The following is a 20,502-nucleotide window of genomic DNA, read 5'->3' on the forward strand; positions in this document are numbered from 1 at the left end:
TGAAGAAAGATGCAGAACGCATTTAGGGACGGGTACTAAATTTACACCTGCAAATGCATGGTATCACAGCGGATACAATTGCACTTATAACTATGATTTCACCCCGACTCCGCTCTGCCAGCAATAAGTAGTGGATAATTTTAATCTTCCCTCCCAAAATGATTTGACGCATATGGACGTTTCTGTTCTATGTAGCTAAGAGTTAACATTTTGTTTTAATCTTTAAGCCAGTTGCTTCCACACAAAGCTGCATACGTTGTTCTTCTTTTCTTTAACGCTGTGTTCCTGGTTCTTCGGCTCAACCAACGGAGTTGCGAGCAAACTACACTGCTGGAGATAGGTGCAGTGCTTGTAAGTCAAACATGATTTTCTAGTGTTTTATTTACGCAATATTATTCTTTATTTTATCTGACTGTGATTTTATCTTAGCACTTCTTCATGACTGCATCAACAAACGAAGAATTCTGCGAGTCAGAAGATAATACATCCCCGATCATACCAATGACCTGGTGTTGAGCCTCATACCCCTGTACAATTCTATTATCAATTCTATATCTTAAATTCCTTTTCAAAGATTCAAAATCAATTTCAGGAAATATATATCATCCCTCAACACTTGCGGCACACACCGCAGATCCAAGTTACTTTTTTTGTAGGTTTTCACGCCATCAAGGCCGGGATATTTCTTATGGGGAATCATGTCAAGATTAGGGAACCCAACATCTCCAGTCAAGAACAGGGAATCCCATGAACCCCATGTAAAGAATAGCCAACCCTTTCCTGTCCGAACTCCAGTTCCACATGAGGGCCAGTACTAAACATGGCGAAACAGTGATTCATCTACAGTTTCGCCGTGATAGTACTAACCTCGGGGTGTATCAAATGTATTTCGCCTTGTTTAGTACTAGCCCCCGGGGGATCAAATGTCTGGTACCGAAGTGTTCATGTCTAGAACAGCGAACCCGATTATTCCCATGAAAAGAATAACGAACCCAATAATCTTCTTGTAAAGAATAGCGAACCCTTTTACGAGTGGGTTCGCTAATCTTGACATGATCCCTTCTGGGCGCATGTTTCATAAAGATGTCCACGATCCCACTCAAACACTGTCCTTCTCAATGGCAAGAGCAGGAAACAATCGTTTGTTTGTTTGTTTAAATTGCGAGAGAGCTTGGATAGGCTCTTAGGTCAAGAGCAGCCCATAACGCGAACACCCATCAAGACTGTATTCATAATCCAGGACTTAGTGGGTCCTGTCATAATCATATCGAGCTGTCCTCAATCACTTCAACAAGCACGTAACACATGAGCTCTTTTGACATCATAATTGATAATTCGCGGCTTTAAGAAAATAAACATTACTGCCATGTATTGCTCGTGGTTTTATTATTATTATTATTATTATTATTATTATTATTATTATTATTATTATTATTATTATTATTATTATTATTATTATTATTATTATTATTGTTATTATTATTATTATTATTATTATTACTAAAATATCTTCCTTATTCAGTTGCGGACTTGGGTCGTGCTAGAAGAATACTGTCATTTTATTGACGGCATTCAAAAGCACAGTCGTAATCATTATTATGCTGACACTTTCTAAACAGTACTCGTACAGCCTTCTGTTTTTTAATTATCGGTACAGTCTTTCAATACCGAGTTTCCTTTTTTATATACATATAATTTGCCTCCCTAGAGCCAATGAGCAGTCATGGTAGGACCGTTCAATAATTACGTAACACTTTTTTGGTAATTTTTGACCCTGCTCCCTTGCCACACCTCATAAGATAAGTCGAGACACTCTCTAGAAAGCTGTGTAATATCAGCTAATGCCGGCCAGCCGCCCCCCCCTAAATCAGCATTTTTCTCTTTTTTAATGCAATAATATATTGAAGTCTAGCCTGATACCTGGAAGTTATTACCTTTAGCTTTTTTTAATACTTTTATGTTACGATATTAAAGAATCACAGATGAACTTGAAATGAAAATGTTCTTTTATTCCATGTTTAGAAGAGGATTAATTCAATTTGTGATATTTTTCTTAAGTCATATTTATGCATAAAGTAGAGAATGTCGGAACTCGAAAAGGGATGAGTTTGTGATATTATTCGCTGTCGTATAATGCATATAGTAGAAAATGTTAAAGTACTGTACAAACAAGTTTTGAGTTTGTGATTAATTTTTACAAATAATTATGCAAAAAAAATTAAATACCATATTCTCAATATTTTACTAAAATATAATTAAAGTCTATTGTAGAATCTTTACTCTCTCTCTCTCTTTCGTCCTTCTACATTTACAGCTTTTCAAGATAAACAAAGGAAAAAATCCGAAAATGTTATGTAACTTACGGCTGCACCCCCTTCCCTACACTGTCACATTCATAACACTTCACAATACGTAATTTCTGAGCGCCCGGTACACCATACTTTATTATTGTTATATTGGTGAGTGGTGATTAGGTGCGCAGCCGCCCACTAAACCTGTAAGTATGTGACGCCACCAATGGTTTGCTTGTCTTACATATGTATTTTATAATATGTACCATAAATCCAGATCACCAATACACACATAGGGTCAAGGGGTCACCTAATGTGAATATGAGAAATCGGAGGAACCCCCTGTGACGTCACAAGTGGTTCGTCCTTGCCAAGACTTGCTTGGTAATGTCAGCACACCTGTATTACGTTAATCACATCATCAATTAACGCAATTTGATAGCAATAGCTTGGTGATAATGGTGAAAATGTTCATGGTGTACCTGTAGCTTAAAGGAGTTAATAAAAAAAGTTGAAAGGCTAACCCAAATTCTAATTAGACCTGGGCTATGGGTAGGTTAAACTAGTGATAGGTCAGGTGAAACATGTGTGGTTATTTATAAGTATTAGATCTCCATGGACTGTATGGAGCCCTATGTTCAAGAAGGGATTGGCTAAGGAAATCTATTTTAAAAGGAACCATACAAACCTAACGCACCCTACCTAACCTAATCTAGTAGGCTGTGTTACTTAGGCAGGGGGCTTTGGCCCCTCGTTGAAGGAAACTCCACTTTTTACCAAAAGTTCCCCTGTAACACTGCAATAGCAAAAATATAATCAGTTCTGAGGTTAATTACAGTTGACCAACAAAAGATAATGTTAAATTCATGATAATCAACCAAAATACCATAGATAAAGTCAGTTTCCTAGGTAATACCCGACGCAGAGCTAATACTTAGTCCTACCCATGTTTGGACCATTTTATATACCCCCCCACCTCCCCCTTCTCTCCCCTCCCCCGTCGTGCACGGACATGTTAAGGGCATAGTTCCCTGAGGTTAGGGTTAATTTAATGGGACATTTTATTTAACCTAATTTAATATGTTGGGTCCTTACCTGGCAAGGGGCACTTGGTCCTTTACGAAACTTAGGTCACTTTAAATTAAAATAGTGTTGTGACCTAACTTAGCTAAGGTTACTTATCATACTTGGGTTAGGTTAGATCTGATTTTGGTAATTTTTCGGAAGACTCCAGCCAGCCATTTCCAAAGGTGCCAGCTAGCCATTTTTGCATGAAAAACCATTTTGGATTTTTCATGCAGAAATGGCCAGGAAATGTTAAGGTAGTAAAAGAACCTAAAAATACCAACCTAACGTAAACTAGGGTGTTTACTGGTTACAATTTTGCCGTATTAGTTATGGAGGGGGTCTGGTATTGTCTTACCTTACAAGTCCTTATTTTTCTCTGCTATTAGGCATTTGCGAAGGTTATGTATTGAGAAGAAATTTTTTGTTTTGATGTGATTTACCCAAGAAAAATATAAATTATAAAGCGGGAGGTGGCTGGAGTCTAACGAAAAATAACCCTGATTTTTGTGAGCGAAGTAAGGTTTAGTTATTGGGGGTTTCAAAGTGACGTACACACTGGGTATGCAGACTAAAGGCCTGGGTAAAGCTGAAGACCATTTCCGTGCCCCTCTGGTTCATTAACTACTAGATTACTTTAAAATGGATGTCGTGTCTAGTACGATTCCCGTAAGGATGACTGTAAAAACATGACGAAAAGACAGAAAATAGGCTATGAACACAAAAGACATAAGTATAATGATATAATCAAAACAAACAAGAAGTGGTAAATATTGTGGTTGGTAACTGACAGGGACCAGGCCGCAGTTGTCTTCAGTTTTACCTAGGTTGCAACCCTATTAGTCCTATGTAGGTTAGTTTTGAGTTTCCCAATGTGGTCCCCCACAGTTGTAGGACATAAGAGAGGTTCAGTACCAAAAACTAGGCCACTTAATTTTCTACCAAAACGAAACGTCAGGAATAAAAAAAAAAAACTAAATCATTGGAAAATTATATATTGAACATAAGAATACCGTCATTGTTCTTTGAAATATTTTCTTTACATGAGCACCCTCTCGTCAACCATTTCACCTGATGAGTGGGAAGTTACAGGAGTTGTGACATCCCCCTGCTGCAAAGTAACCAGTAGTTCTCAACTCTAGTCAATTTTAGGGACTAACCTCCCACTTAGGTAGTAAGTATCCTATATAAATGGTGAAGGTTTATATTTCTGTAGGAACAAGTAAGATTTTAAAAGTGATTTGTATTCTTCCTAGGTATGTAATCCAAAGCCTTTTATATATACCACACAGTACTTTAAACCCACCCAATCCTCCTTGCTTAGTCCTTGCTGCTGAAAGATACTTCTAAATGAAAGGCTCGGTGTGTATACCTGGGAAAAGTACAGATTACTGTACTTTAGAAATTTATGTTTAGAAGTAGACTTTAGCTTTACTGTATTAAAAATGTGCATTATATTTCAGGGTGGTGGTAATCCATTGCTGTAATGTGTAAAAGATGGTGTTTCTTCAGTAAAGGAAGTGAATGAGAAATTCCCCAAAATGGCTGGGCATGGCATCCCGAGATTACCCAAATATTTAGCTGCTGCAGGAAATGCATCTAATTTTGCAAGTGAAGAGCAATTACAGAAAACCAAAACAGATACCAGTCTCCCATGTGAACAGCCTTCCCATCATCCCCCACAGGTTCCAAAGCAAATTCAAAGAAATATTATGGAACTGTTGAAATGTTACCCAGAGGGACTGGAAATTGAAAAATTTAATTTTGCTTATCTCAGGAGATTTGGGAGGCCTTTGATTGCATCGGAATATGGTTTTTTAGATGTGGTTGATCTTCTTGATGATTTGAAGGGAGACATTTTAAAGCTGCCTTACACAAATGGGCAGCAGCTGCTTTTGAAGGTGAACAAGGACATTGTAGGTGAACAGTGTGGTTCCCCACAGGCTCATGAGAAGGTTAAGTGTCCACGGGTTCCCAATGGAATAATTGAGGTGTTTAAGACTATTGTGAAGAAAAATGGAGGAGGCATCTCACTTGAAAATTTAAAATATGAATTTGAGACGATAACGCACAAACAACTAGACTTGGCATCATTGGGATTCTCATGTATATATGATCTTGTGGCCTCTCTTAGTGAGATTTTCAAAATTTGTAAAAGTGGAAGCCAGTTTATACTTAGTGATTCCAACATCAAGACTGTGTTTTTGAGTGATCCTACAGCATCCAACGTAGATTCACAGAAAATATCAAGAACTTTATCTAGCGAAACAAAAGATCGTCTGGCAAAGTTGTTGCGAGAGGAATTTCCTGCTGGGCTTACAATTAATGAAATAGTTGGTGCATACAAAGTAAGGGGCATTTCAGTTTTACTTTCTTATCTCTTAAAAATTAAGGTTACTTTTGTAATCTGTGAGAGTTCCAAGAAAAAAATTTTAATAATACAGTACGTGCTGACAAAATGAAAGCTATCATACAAAACCAAAACATTTTAGACCATCTCCTTATGTATTAGCATCTGGTAATGAGAGAGAGAGAGAGAGAGAGAGAGAGAGAGAGAGAGAGAGAGAGAGAGAGAGAGAGAGAGAGAGAGAGAGAGAGAGAGAGAGAGAGAGAGAGAGAGAGAGAGAGAGAGAGAGAGAGAGAGAGAGAGAGAGAGAGAGAGAGAGAGAGAGAGAGAGAGAGAGAGAGAGATTATTGTGTATTTTATATTCAGTATTTTTAATTATACATATTATACCTGGTAAGTAGGTAGAAATATTGCAGTTGGGTACATGTTTGTTAGACTAAAATGTATAGTACAGTGCTGTGTTGTATGCAGATTCAGTATTTCTCAGAAACTGAATGCTAAATAGAGTAATTTACTCTATGTTGTACGCTCTATGTCAGATTTTTTACTTATTTGGAGGAACAAACCCCCATTAGTACATTACCTTTAGATGCCACTGATTTAGTGATTGATGGGCTAATGATGAAAAAACACGTTATAAGAATGTATACATCATGTTTAATTCTTTTTTCTGTTTGGGAAAAAGAATCCTCTCCATATAAACATAACATTCCACTATTTGCAGGGGTTATTCGGAGCAGAACTTGATGATCTAAATCCTTTGTTGTATGGCTATAGGACTTTGCAAGCTCTGTTAAAAGATCACCATGATGTTGTGCTTTTAATATATGCCAATGATACAATTATGGTTCATGCAAGTCAGTTTCTGTGGACTGAAGAGGTAAGATTCTTTTATTTTCTCTGAAAATGTGAATTTGTAGCAAAGAATGTTTCTTTTTCTTAATTTTAGCTGTCCCTAGAAATGCAAACCATCACTTTTGTGCAGAAGTGTTTCCCAGCATGAGTAGGAAATGGTCGCTGAAGTTTGCTAACAAGGTGGTTAAATTGTGGAGAAAAAACATGAGCAACGCTGTTGCACTGGGCATGGCTGTTCTTGTCAGCCATTCTTGTCTTGGATAACAGTAGATGCACATAATTACTTTGCTTCTCTTAGAGGAAAGTGTTATCTGTTATGGGAAAAAAAATGAATGAAGAGCATAGTTCATAGGACATGAATAGTGCTTTCCTCAAGATTTTAAGTTTGGCAACTCATTGAATCGAGTTGGAGAGTTGCAGTTGAATCAAGTTGAATTCTACTGTGCTTTCCAAGGGACAAGTAAGCTGGTCATCCAAATTAAGTTTCTTGATTGGCCTAAATACATATGTTGGTAATTTTCTATAAGGAGAAGACAGTTTGCTAAAATTTCAGGAAATCTGGTAGTACCGTAGTTGATGTGTAAGTTTCTGTATAGTTGTCTCTGTGGTTTTTGATTACTAGATTGAATGTTTGAGTATTCCTATTTTATATCATTACAGGTGCCTTTAATTAGGGGGAAATATACTCCAACTCTTGCTTTGAAGAGGGTTAACATGTCCATTACTTAATGCCTTCCCTTTTACATTAAAAGAAATTTGTTATGTTGAATGATTGATATATATATTTTTTTTTTACAGCTGACGGAGTTAACACTATCACCAGTAAATGCTGTGAGTGCTGGATCTGTGTATAAAATTTTAGACCAAAGTGCTTTGCTTCCTATTGGGGAATGGATTGAGGTCATGGTGGCTGAAGTTTATTCCCCTGAGAAATTTTGGGTCGTAGTCAAAGGATCTGAAACATCTGGGGCACTTAATTGTTTGATGGGCAAACTCTTGTAAGTAATGATTGTGAGAGAGAGAGAGAGAGAGAGAGAGAGAGAGAATATTGTTTAAAAGTACATTTTATCAAGTACATTTTATCAAGTAAATGTTTGATAGTTGAAGATTTGTCTTGTAGTTTTTCTTTATAATGGAATACATTTCAGGATTAGTTGGTTATCAGTCTGCCTCCCTTTTGGAAAGCAGTTAGATATTTACAAACTATCTTAAAGTTTGTTCCTGTGGGAATAAAGACCATTGCCTTTTGTGTAGGAGTATCTTTCAGTGTGTGCTAGAACCAGTACAAAAAAAAAGGCATTCTCCAGGTGGTAAATGTTTCAGGTAGGGGGTGAGAGGGGACATAGCCTTTACTCACTCGCTGGCCATTGTACTCACTTTTCTTTCAGTTGCCATAGGGAACAGGCATGCTATATTTTGCTGCCCTGACTGCTGGTTGAAAACTTCGACTTTGGATGAGTATTCTCTCATTGCTATTCTCCTTTAGTTCAGTTACTCTTGGTGTTACTTCTCTCATTTTATTCTTAATGAGTGAAAACTTGATGTCGTCTTTGCTGAGAATTGACTTTGTGGGCAGTTATGTCTCTGATAATGACTTTACTTCCATAGTTATTTTTGTTCTAAGGGGCTTTCCTATTATTGATTTCTTGCTAAAACATTGTCTGGGATTTGCTAGGAACATAGCAGCTTCTAACAGACGGTGAATGCTGAAGTGGAAAAGTTTTCTGGTCGCGGTAGTCTTTCTTGGGGAGATTCCCCCTGTGAGTGTGACTTAATATGTGGATCCTAACTCAACCAGCACTGTAGTGCAAGGTGAGTATGGACAGGTGAAGGAAGGGTAGGATAGCTGTTAGCTCTCTTCATCTTCATCTTTGTCTTTTACTTCATTGTCTAATTCCACCTTGACCGTGCTCTCTTTCCCTGCCCAGGCAGGCATCAAGAAATGGAAAGTCTGGTCCTCACGCAAGAAGTCTTGAGAGGCTTCTTTCACACGCACACTCCATCAGGGGGTGGCAGGGCACATGGTCACCTGCAGTGGTCAGCTCCCCCCAGGCTGGGTCGACACTGCAGTGCACTGCAGTTCCTGTTTTTCATATGAAAAATAGGAGATGTTCACACAAACTATTTTTCATACCACAGCATTCCATAGCTCCAGCACTGCTGTTATTTCATCTTCTCCTCTTGCTTCCTTCACCTTATCTTTTCCTTGGAATGTTCTCTGCATTTGCAGTATGTGGTGGCTCTTCTCTTCCTGTAGAATCTAGAGCATTAAAATTCTTTTCGTACGTAAATTTGAATTCATTTCATCATGGGAAAGACACTCCAACAAGTTATTAACAATTTTGATGGCAGGGTCAATACACTCATACGTGTCTTACTCTGTTGACCTCTTTCACTGACACCCAGAGTTACTGGCATTATTTAAGGAAGCTGAAGTGTGAAATGAAACTTCCTCCTATGGCAATTCTACAAGCATTGTTTTTTTTTTTTTTCCACCCTACCAAAAATCATTTGTCTGCCTGGAGAAAGTGGAGCCTAGAAAGCAAATAGCATGTACACCAGGATCATGACTGGGATTTAGGGCTTGTATGGATCATTGTAAGCATAAAATGGTTATTATCAATCAGGATAATATATAATAAAAATAAGATTAAAATTCACAGTGACTGTATTTTCAGAGTACTAGTATTTCCCTTACTGTATCTGGAAAGGTGCACAGAGAGGTTTTGAGAACTTTTTTTGCCCTTTATTGTCTGTTTGGAAACATTAAAACATAACTTTCCAGTAAAATTGGGAAAATAAAAATGTCTTGTTTATTTGAAGGCAAATATAGTTTGCTGATGGTAAACTCTTGGGCAGCTTGCATTTGCACATGTTAATTTTTTTAAAGTGTCAGCAATTTTGGGACAAATAAGTGAAATATGAAAAGTGGACTGCAAAAGCCATAGTTTTGACAACCAGAATGTTAGCTCCAGTTTTTAGACACTGGTAGATCTTCGCTAATCTGTCTACCTGTGATTTCAAATTTCTTCAGCAACTGTAACTTAGAATTTCCCACGGCCACCACACATTTGTTAAGTTGATTGAGATTCATTATTGTGATGCTTATACTGTCATATGTAGTTAGTTTTTTCCACTTGTTCTGTGATTTGTGCTAATTTTGCTAGCTTAAAAAATCAAATAGCTTTTTCACTGCGGAGATATGTTGTCAGATAAGCATTTTTACACTTTTTTCGTATGCTGATACACCATAATGGTAGTAATGAGGGATCAATTTTTTCCAGTGAATTTTACAATAGTAAGGTAGGCGACCGATACATGGTTTCACCTGGCCTGATTACTATAGGAGCACCTGTAGTAGCTTATTTTGCTGAAGAGCAGTATTACTGTAGAGCACTTATTACATCAGTAGAAGATGTAAGGACTGTAAAGGTTAGTTAGTAAAATTTCCTCTTTTTGTGCATTGTACCGAATCTGATTTTATTGCAGTGGGGATGACAGTGAAGTCTGATTAAACTGTTAAGCAAAAGTACTTATAATGAAAATAATGATAATAATAGTAATAATGGTTTTGAGTGTCCTTCTGCCATATTGATTAACAATAATACCTATATTAGGATATCTTAGAAATGTGGTACTATACTAACAATATACTGTACAAAAATCTCTTTTCTGTTATTATTATTATTATTATTATTATTATTATTATTATTATTATTATTATTATTATTATTATTATTATTGTTATTATTGTTACTACTTTAATTAGACCACCAAGTCACATTTATATACTCTTGGGAATCACATAAATAAAAGACTGATTAAATTAGGGGTTACAGGAAAATATGTAATGAATATAGTTTGGGAACAGTTTTGGCCAAAATTTTCAAAGACCTGCCAAGGGACAGGAACCGGATGAATTTTTAAAGTTTTTGTTTGCATGATGATCCATATTTTAATTACCCCTGCATTTGTTTTACAGCTTTTCCTTGTAGATTATGGCATAGTGTACAGATGCGATTATTCACACCTTCGTCAGCTTCACCAGAATTTCTTCGCACTACCTGCTCAGGCAGTCAAGGTAAGATGAAAGGTTTTTTTTTTTCTTATGGGTTAGGAATATTTTTAGAATATATGCCATTGTGCACTGGCATTGTTTATGGTTTCTGAATTATGAAGAGAATTAATGAATAGATGGAAAGCCAAACTTTCACTTAAGTGTCCCATTGTAAGTGGTACCACCACCAAGGTTACGGGAGTACTAGGTCATAAAGAATTTATAAGACCAGGAGAGTGGAAAGTGCATGCTATTAATAAGTACAAATGAAAAAAGGATGCATTACTGTGTGAATGATTAAGATGAATAAAACTACCTGATTTGCTATGAAAATACTGGAGAAGGGCTTGGAGAAAAGACTGTGACAAATTGTCCTATCAAACAATGGTTGGTTTGATTTTATACTAAAGAAATCAACAGTGGAGGCATCCTTTACGATAAAGTAACTACTGAAGTACCATGCAAAGAAGATATACCACATATTTGTTGATAGTTAGAATTTTTTGGTAAAGTAACCGGACATGTAACTTGGTGAACATTACTAAAGTAGAGGGCACAGTATAAACTCATAAAACTAGTAATGTTAAGGTACCATTATACAAGAAGTAGAATACTGACTGTGACAAGTGTCAGTGGGGAGATTTGAGCCGACGGGAAGACAAGACAACTGAGCAAATGAAGATGAAGCACCTAGGTGGGGAATGGCAAGCTGGGTTGTAGTACAAGTAAGCAAACAAGCCTCTCCAGCTAATGGACTGAAGGCTTTTCACTGTAAAGAATTTTCTCTTAAAGCACATTTCAATGAAAGAAAATGTTTGATATATAATAGGATATAAAATGAACTCAAACTCTTTTCTTATCTAATATTATTAAATCAAACTTTTTTCTCATCTAATAATACCAAGCCTACTTTCCTATAGGACTAGTGAGACATGTCAAAGCATAAAACTGAAATGATTGAACTAAAACTTAAGCATATGTTGAACTAATTAATTACTTGAAAATTAAGAACAAAGTCAAATAACTTGAAATTTGAAAAACACCTCCCTTCAACCCAAGTGTCCATTGCTACTTGAGTCCTAGGTTTTGTAGTCTAGTTTAAACTACCTGCTAACACTCTATCTATCATTCATCATTCATATAGTAAAGACTATTGTTGATACCTTATGAATCTATATTCAGCACCCAGCCAGAATTAATAAAAGTGATGGTAGTAATGTTAGTGGTACAGAATGACAGCCATCAAATAGCACTGACAGTAATTAGCCATAGTTTCTTTGAGTTGTTTACAAGACCCATATTTTTTGCTTTCCTTTCTTAGGCAGCATTAGATGACATTGTTCCTCCATATGGAAAGGGGATATGGCCCAAGCAAACATCACAGAGATTCTTGAATATTGTTCAAAACAAAGATCTGGTTGCTAAGGTTACCAAGTTAAAGGTTAGTCACTTAACACATTGTTTTGGCAGCAAATTTTTTAGTTTGAGGAAGTGAAGTATGACTCCTGTGCATTTTATACTATCATCTTTTAGACACTACAGTACATTAATAAAGGATTTTTTTTCTGTACTAATTACTCTTATCATACTGTATTTTGATAGAAAGTATTTGTTGATGTGGAGGTAAGCCCAAAAGTGAGATTGACACGGTAGTGTGTGATGTTGTGGAAGGAAATACCCTTTGAAATTAAAATTACTGTTGTCTGCTTTTCTTTCTTTAACCTTTGAACTTTTTCTTTTTCAGGAAAATGCTTATATGGAGTTATGGGATACTAGTGGAGGGGCTGATATAAATATAGCTCATGCTCTGATTGTTGAGGGATTAGCATTTTCTGACAGCCCATTAGATTGTGGGAACATGCCTTACAAAAAATCAGCCTCTGATCAAGGTGGAGAATGTACAGGTAGTAACCTGAAGCTGCTGAAACCAAATGCAACACGAGAGACGGTGCACTCTCCTAAAATTAAGCTCAGTGTGGATCCTCTGGTAGAATCAATTAATTGCATGACCTCCATTCCATCAGAGAATAATTTAAATGGGGATGGTATTAGAAGAAATTCAATCTTTGATACCTTCTCCACACTTGATCATGTCATTCTAAGTGAAACAAACTGTAGCCAGAAAGAGGTAAGATTTCATAAGCTGGCAGGGGAAGAGTTGACATCCTGCAGTAACTTGTGTAGCTTCACTCAGTCAGATTTGGTATTTAGTGATCCACTGACGAGGAAGAAAAGCTTTGAGAGAGAACATGAAATTCAGCAGCATCATCAGCTTAGTTTAATTCCCAATAACATCCAACAAAATGAAACTGTTGTATCACAAAATCTACCTTCCAGTCGTGTCAAGAGTAATGGGGATCAAGGTGAAGAATACACATCCCATGATCAAATGGATTTGCAGACTCCTCTAGTTAGTCATGAATGGAGAAATTTACCCGAGTGCACTTCATTTTCTCCCTGCAGAAGTGAAGAGAAATTAATGAGAATTACTCCACAAAGTAGCTTAGAATCAGCCCCTGCAAATACATGTAAATTGCCCCACCCTTCTCAGTTCCACACCTTAAAATATGTTCCACCTCCCCCAGGCTTTGAAGATGTATTTAGGTTCTTGCCAGTTCCTACACATACAGTAACTGCATGTCCCCCAAAGTTGTCAACTTCTGTGCAAGACTTTGGAGATCATGACAGGTAAGCTGTTAAGTTTCTTTCATGTGAATGTGTGTTGAATTTTTACTGCAAGCGTGCTGTTACTTGCGTGAAAGTGTTCTTATTGCAACAGAAAGCTTGAATGCCTCTGCAGTATTTGAATGCATCTGTGCCTCAACCCAATCATTTACTTTTAGAAATCCTACAATTTAGTTGGCTTGGTGCTGAACAGGAGTCTGGACCTTATCTCATGGTGAAATTAAGTCAGATTATAATTAGCTTCAGTGGTAGAGTGGTTGCTTTGTGGCTTTTTTCCAGATTGATTTTGTTATTTTCATATAAACATCATTATCAGTAGCTCATTTGTCAGATTTTTCTCTTGATAGAGATATATATGAAATAAGTCTTTTCATCCTTTTCTTTCTTGCCTGATTTTTGTCTGAATTCCTATTTGGTCTAGGTCTTCGATGCTAAATTTCTGTGACTTTATAGGGCCTCCCCATTGGTTTTTGTCCCACTATTTCTGACTTGACTGTAACTCATCCCTTCTCTTCATATGCATAAACTGTCTCAATCTTTTGAGATCTTGGACAATTGTCCAGCTGATGGACAACACTTCTTTGCTGCTCTTTGTACGGCTTTGTGGCCATGAATATTATCATTCTGTAGTCACTTTTTCAGAATCTAATCCTTTCTTCATCAGTTCCTCTTTCTCAACTGCATATTGTAGTACAGGCCTTATGCATATTATAAATTTTTGCTGTTTACAGGTGCAATCACTTCATTTATCTGTTGTCCAGTAATCTCTTTCACTTCATCCAGTATGTCTCCAAGGTAACAGAAATGTAAAAGCTGCCTTTTTATGACAACAGTGTTCCACTTCTCTCTCCTCCCTGTTTTATTTTAATGGACATTTTTGAAGTACGGTAGGCATGCCTTATACATGAATTTTGCGTATATAATTCAATAATATGTGAATGGAGCAGCTGATGGTGGTTATTACCATTGATAATATCTGTAATATAATGTAAAGTATAGTTTATGATAATGAACTTTATGGTAAAGAAGTTCTTTATATGTGATTAGTAAGGATAAATATTTGAAATAATCCCAGCAGAAAGAGATACAAATGATTTTGTCACAATAAATGAACGTTACCTTGTAGTATACAGTATTTGATGTTCATTATTTGTGTAATAATGTGTATTTAAAAAATTTGCATGTGTGTCTACATTAAAAATGTGAATTATTTGGAGTTCTTTATAAGAGGTGAAATTTTGCACATGCTCTGAGCCTCGAACTAGTTTCTCATGTGTAATGCATTCAAGTTGTGTGTACAGTATTGTCATAACAGTATTTTGGTGTAAGGTCATTTAGCATCTCTTAAGAAGGATTGCTAACTAGGTACAGCACACAGACAGTTTAGGAAAAAAATTCAAAATAAATATCAAAGTCTCTTCTGCTAAATTGTTGCCCTGAGTATTCTTTTACATTTGTTGTGCCAGTTAGTGTTGAATTAGCTTCATTTATCAAGATCCCTCTCTTATTTTACCTACTGATTAAGACTGGAAAGTCACAGGAAATTGAGTGCTGGTTTGTTGCAATAGACAAAGAATGTGTGAGTTGCTGTCTTGGGTAACAGCCCAAACTCATAGTTCTCTGCTTGCCTTGTAATGTAAGTGGTGTGTTAGCTGTGTTTCTATTATAGAACCCTTGTTGAGTTACCAGTCAATCTGTTCTTATGTTGACTGAAGAATCTGTCAAAAGGTCAGTTTGCATGAGGATTAGATATTTCACTTTACAAAAATTTAATATAGAGGACACATGACTACAGTGAGAAGAATGATATAGTATTGACTTTGATTTTGAGTTTTTGTATTTTTAATTTTGCAGCCATCAAAGAGAAGGGACTGTGCACCAGGGATTTCATAGTGTGGAGTTAGTAAAGTTATCCGACTCTTGCAACATCCACATATTGAGGATGTTTGATACTCCATATATGTTAGCAGCTGATATATTAAAAATGTTGACAAACATAGAAAATCTCGAGACTGCTCTTGATGAGAAAGGCTGGAAATTTCCCAGTATTTCCATTGGAAAATTCACTGACAAAGATCTGTATCTTCAGCTGTTCAAGTGAGTAAAAGTATTTTGTTTGAAACCAAATTTTTTAAAGCCATTATGTTGTCACAGATTTATTCCTAAGTCCCCTTTCAAAAAGAAAGCAAGTCTGCTGGATGAGTACTACACAAGGATTGGAAGATCCAGGGCCTCTAAAAGTTAGCAGTTTTATTTTTCATGTCTGATCCACAGGCTACTTTAAATTAGTGGTGCTGGAAGGTGGGAACTTACATTATAATAATGTATTTTGTTCATGCAACTTACCTGGCAGATATATATATAGCTGTATTCTCCGAAGTCCGACAGAATTCCAAAACTCATGGCACACGCAGTGGGGCCAGGTGGTTAATACCCATTCCGCCGCTGGGAGGCGGGTATCAGGAACCATTCCCATTTTCTATTCAGATTTTTCTGTCGCCGGTACTGTCAACAACTGTTTTCAGTACCTCCCGTCTTTGGATTTCGTAAACTCGTTATTTTCCACTTAAGTATTCTATTTGACTTTTGGTTTTGTCTTTGGATTGTGGATTGGCATACGCTTTTGTGGAATTTGCTTTGATTGCTCTTTGGATGATGTCTGGATCTAGTTATGCTAGCTTCAGAGTATGTTGTGTGAATGAGTTTAAGGTGAGGCTACCGAAAGTTTCGGTAGATCCTCACTTTACATGCATGAGGTGTAGGGGGCAGGTTTGCTTGATAAATGATCGCTTACTTTGCCTCCCACCCTGCTAATTTATTAGTTCAGGATTTCATTCTCGCACTAATAGTGCTCCTTTTTGCATCTGGAAGATGGCTAACAAATATTATCTATTGCGAAGTGCATAGATTGAGCGAGTCAGCGATAATAAAGAAGAAACAATAGTAACGCTGGGTCAGTCAAAGTGCACGTCGTGAAAACGGACTCGTAAGGCGGACGCTGAAGAGGATATGTCCAATAAAGTTTTCGTAACTATGTTGTTACAACAAAATCAAACACTTATGGAGTTATTAAAGGAATGTAAGGTTTGTTTTTGGAGATAGTCTACCGAGAGCAGCGGGACTAGAGTGACGTCACGTAGGCAAATGGTTGCCTCCTAGTAAAAAGTAAACAAACGCTTTCGCGAGTTCAAAGTAGCACGGTAAACGTTAAAGATGCCATAATTTACTCAGGTCGGTATCAAACATTAGTTTTAGTCAGGGTGAGGAGATAACCTACCATAATTTTAGTTAAAACGACGAGAATAGGTTTTATCTCGCCGAGACTGATTTAAATCTACCTGCCTAACGTAGGCGAGCCAAATTCTAGTACTCGTAGGCTAAGCGGGAGTTGAGACTTCCCAAGTAGGTAGCCTATTTCACAATATATTGACTGGGGGGCCTTTCTGTCAAGCATGCTTCGTCTCCCAGTCGTGTTCACCGCTCGCTGGATCGCCATCGTGACGCTCTGCTGCAGCGTGACGCTCCGCAAGCAGCTATCCTGGACGCTTCAGTAGCTGCTCGTCAGGACGCTCCTCTCGCTGCCGTGCAGGACGCTCGGCTGGACCGCCATCGTGACGTTCCGCAGCAGCTATCCTGGACGCTTCTAGCTTCGTCAGGACGCTCCTCTCGCTGCCATGCAGGACGCTCGGCCGACCGCCATCGTGACGCCCGCAAGCAGCTATCCTGGACGCTTCTGTAGCTGCTCTTCAGACGCTCCCCGCTGCCGTGCAGGACGCTCGGCTGGACCACCAGCGTGACGCTCGCAGCAGCTATCCTGGACGCTTCTGTAGCTGCTCGTCAGGACGCTTCTCTCGCTGCCGCAGGACGCTCAGCTGGACCGCCATCGTGACGCTCCCGCAAGCAGCTATCCTGGACGCTTCTGTAGCTGCTCGTCAGACGCTCCTCTCGCTGCCATGCAGGACGCCGGATGGACTCTCGAGGACGCTCTTTGGTTGCTCGAAGTGAAGCTTCAGAGCAATCAAAGTCTGCGGGGAAGCGTAGATCCCATCTGCGTGTTGGACCGCAAGGCCTTCGTTTCTCCCATTGAAGAGGGAGAAGTCTCTTGTGAGTCGGAGCCTGCAGTCCTTGAGCAGCCTCCCCCTTCCTCGTCTACGGACTACCAGGTGTTAGCCGGCCTTTCTTAAGGACTTGTTTGGCGACAAGTTTCAAACCCTCGGCCACTCTCTCTCCTCCTTCGCTGTTTGCTTTGGTCCAGACGAGGAGAGCGCCGGGTTTGTCAAGATGACTTCGTCTCTGGCGACGAAGAAGGCCTTCAAGAAGGTTAACACTTGGATGGAGGAAGGAAGACCCAAGGCAAGACTTCTTTTGCCCTGCCTCCGTCCAAGCTGCTGAGCGGCAAGGCAGGTATGTGGTAAGAGACCGGGAGGACGTCGGCTCTAGAGTTCCTTCGTTGTCCCAGGGAGACTTCGCTAGCTTGGTCGACGCGCCTAGAAGGTCCTCCTGTCGGCTGCCAAAGTGTCCTGGACTATGTCGGAGACGGATCACCATTTGAAAGGACTGTTTTTCGAACCATGGAGGTCTTCAATTTCCTGGACTGGTGTTTGGGGCTCTAGACGTCAGGATTAGGAGTCCCGACTGATCTGCCTGGGGAGCTGTCCAGCGTGTTGAACTGCATGGACAAGGCAGTCAGGGATGGCTCAGAGGAACTGGCTTCCCTCTTTTGTACGGGCCTCTTGAAGAAGAGGGCCTTGTACTGTAACTTTACAGCCTTTGGCCCTACCAGCCAACGGCCATACCACGTTGAGCACCGCTTCTCATGCGATCAGCGAAGTTAAGCAACGTTGGGTCTGGTCAGTACTTGGATGGGTGACCGCCTGGGAACACCAGATGCCTTTGGCGTCATACTTTTGCAAAGTCAGTTTCTCCGTCGCAGAGGGCTTTGCTGTTCTCCCCCGTTTTCGAGCCATCTCTTCCCCCAGTCCTTGTTCAAGGATCTCTCCTCCAGCTTGAAGGAGGCCACTCAAGACCTCTTGGCCCACTCGTCAAGACGCCCGGCAGTCCCTTTGATGTCGTTGTCGGGCCAGACCTCCAGGAAGTAGAAGCCCTTTCGTGGAGGAGCTTCTTCCTCTAGATCTTCTCCCCGAGGTAGAGGTCTTTTCAGAGGCGGAGCCCCGCCTAAACCTTGGGGCAGGAAGTGATTTGCAGCGCCTCCAGACACCTGTAGGAGCCAGGCTTCTTTCGTTTGCGAGAGCCTGGAGAGTAAGAGGGGCAGACATGGTCCCTTGAAGTTATCGAGAGGATACAAGATCCCCTTTCTCGACTCACCACTTCTGTGCACGTCGCCCAGGGATCTGTCGTCCTCATTCCTTCAAGAGAAGCAACAGATCCTTTTTCGAGCTATTAGAGCAAATGCTCGAGCCAGAGCTGTGGAGCAAGTCCTGGAGCTGGACTCCCAGGATTCTACAACCGACTGTTCCTAGTTCCGAAGCAGTCGGGAGGATTGAGTCCAGTCCTTGATGTCAGTAGACTGAACCGCTTCATGGTGAAGGAGAAGTTCCACGATGGAGACGTCCCAGTCTGTTTTAGGAGCATTAAGACCAGGAGATTCGATGGTCGCTCTGGACTTACAGGACTCTTACTTTCACGTTCCCATACATCCCCAGTCGAGGAAGTATTTGAGGTTTGTACTAGGGGGACGAGTGTTTCAATGCACGGAAAACTGAATAGACAAGGAGAATCTAGAGGAGACCCTGAAGATCTCTCCCGTTTTCAAGATTCACCTGAGGTAGTGGCTCGACCCCTCGAGGTTGGCGGAAGGGTTTCTCTATGCCTTCAGAGCCCCGACCTGGTGTTGTTTTCCCTACGCTCCCAGGGAGGATGGGGAGCAATACTAGGAGGGGGAGAAAGTGTCAGGCACCTGGAGAGGGTAACAGGTGTCCTGGCACATCAATCTCAAGGAATTAGGGCGATCCTGCTGGCCCTTCAATCCTTCGAGAGCCAAGTGTCAGGCCGAGTCGTACAAGTAAATTCAGACAACTCCACAGCCCTGGCATTCCTCAAGAAACAGGGAGGAACTTGTTCCCAGTCCCTGTTCGCCCTGGCGAAGGAGATCCTGCTTTGGGCCCATGCGTGGGGGATCACGATCCTTGCGAGGTTCGTTGCAGGAGTGGAGAATATCCGCGCGGACCTTCTCGGTCGACAGCGGCAGCTTCTACTGACCGAGTGGACCCTTCACGAGGAAGTATGTCAGGAGCTGTGGAGGTTATGGGGACGTCCCTTGGTAGATCTGCTCAGGCAGCCCCATTTCGAAAGGTACCTCAAAACTTCCCTGCTCTGAGTCTAACTGCATTCAGACTATCAGCCGACAACAAGGATCTTCACGATCTCTTGAGATCCTTTGAGACTGTCAAGGTACCTCATTCCAGGACGCCTCCCTGGAACCTGGATGTCGTCCTAAATTTTTTATGTCAAATACCTTCGAGCCTCTTTCTTCGGCGTCTCAAGAATGTGACAAGGAAGGTTTTTTTTTTTTTTTTTTTTTCCTAACTGCTCTGCCTACGGCGAAGAGAGTTAGTGGACTTCAGGCTATCAATAATCATGTAGGTTTTAGAGGCCATAATGCAGTATGTTCTCTAAGCCGTATGTTCTTCTAAAACGAGAACCCGTCTACCCCCTTGGCCCAGGACCTTCGAGATTAAGGGTATGACGGAAATTCTCGGACATGAACCAGAAAGAGTCATGTGTCCTGTCAGGGCTCTCAAATTTTATTTGCAGAAGACTTGGGAAAGTCGAGGTCCTTCGGACAGTCTGGTGCTCTGTCAAGAGGCCGGATTTGCCTCTTTCTAAGAATGCACTGGCGTGCTTTTTTAGAAGCACCATTTTAGACGACTTTCCGACGTTCAAGACAGTGACTTGAGTCTTTTGAAGTTAAGGCTCACGAAGTTAGAGCCATTGCAACCTCGGTGGCTTTCCAGAAGAACATGTCCCTTTGCGATCTTCTGGGTACCACCTTCTGGCGAAGCAATTGGTGTTCGCTTCACATTACTTATGGACGTGAAGACGACATACGAAGACTGCTATTCGCTAGGACCATACGTTTCCGCACTCCAGATCGGCCCCATAACACTTCTAGGCCTGGACCTCTGTCGGACTCCCAGGACCAGGGAGAGGGCAAGTCGAAAGCCACAGGAGGGTTACGGGGC

The 20,502-nt window shown here is 40.0% G+C and overlaps 1 protein-coding gene and 1 non-coding gene across 2 annotated transcripts in view; both read left to right on the forward strand.

The window, feature by feature from the left end:
* The first annotated feature begins 2,284 nt into the window (after positions 1 to 2,284).
* LOC136825788 (uncharacterized) overlaps positions 2,285 to 20,502 on the forward strand; it is a 41,521-nt gene continuing 23,303 nt past the window's right edge. Inside the window, exons 1-9 of the mRNA XM_067082683.1 lie at positions 2,285 to 2,497; positions 4,820 to 5,704; positions 6,428 to 6,583; positions 7,357 to 7,556; positions 9,843 to 9,990; positions 10,541 to 10,639; positions 11,937 to 12,056; positions 12,360 to 13,303; positions 15,155 to 15,397. Of these exons, the coding sequence (XP_066938784.1) occupies positions 4,898 to 5,704; positions 6,428 to 6,583; positions 7,357 to 7,556; positions 9,843 to 9,990; positions 10,541 to 10,639; positions 11,937 to 12,056; positions 12,360 to 13,303; positions 15,155 to 15,397 (2,717 nt within the window). The 5' untranslated portion in view covers positions 2,285 to 2,497; positions 4,820 to 4,897. The remainder of the gene's footprint in view (positions 2,498 to 4,819; positions 5,705 to 6,427; positions 6,584 to 7,356; positions 7,557 to 9,842; positions 9,991 to 10,540; positions 10,640 to 11,936; positions 12,057 to 12,359; positions 13,304 to 15,154; positions 15,398 to 20,502) is intronic.
* On the forward strand, positions 18,083 to 18,199 carry LOC136825849 (5S ribosomal RNA). The gene has a single exon (XR_010849476.1). It is a non-coding gene; the product is annotated as a 5S ribosomal RNA (ribosomal RNA).

The sequence above is a fragment of the Macrobrachium rosenbergii genome, chromosome 39, assembly GCF_040412425.1.
Source record: "Macrobrachium rosenbergii isolate ZJJX-2024 chromosome 39, ASM4041242v1, whole genome shotgun sequence".
NCBI classification, from domain to species: Eukaryota; Metazoa; Arthropoda; class Malacostraca; order Decapoda; family Palaemonidae; genus Macrobrachium; species Macrobrachium rosenbergii.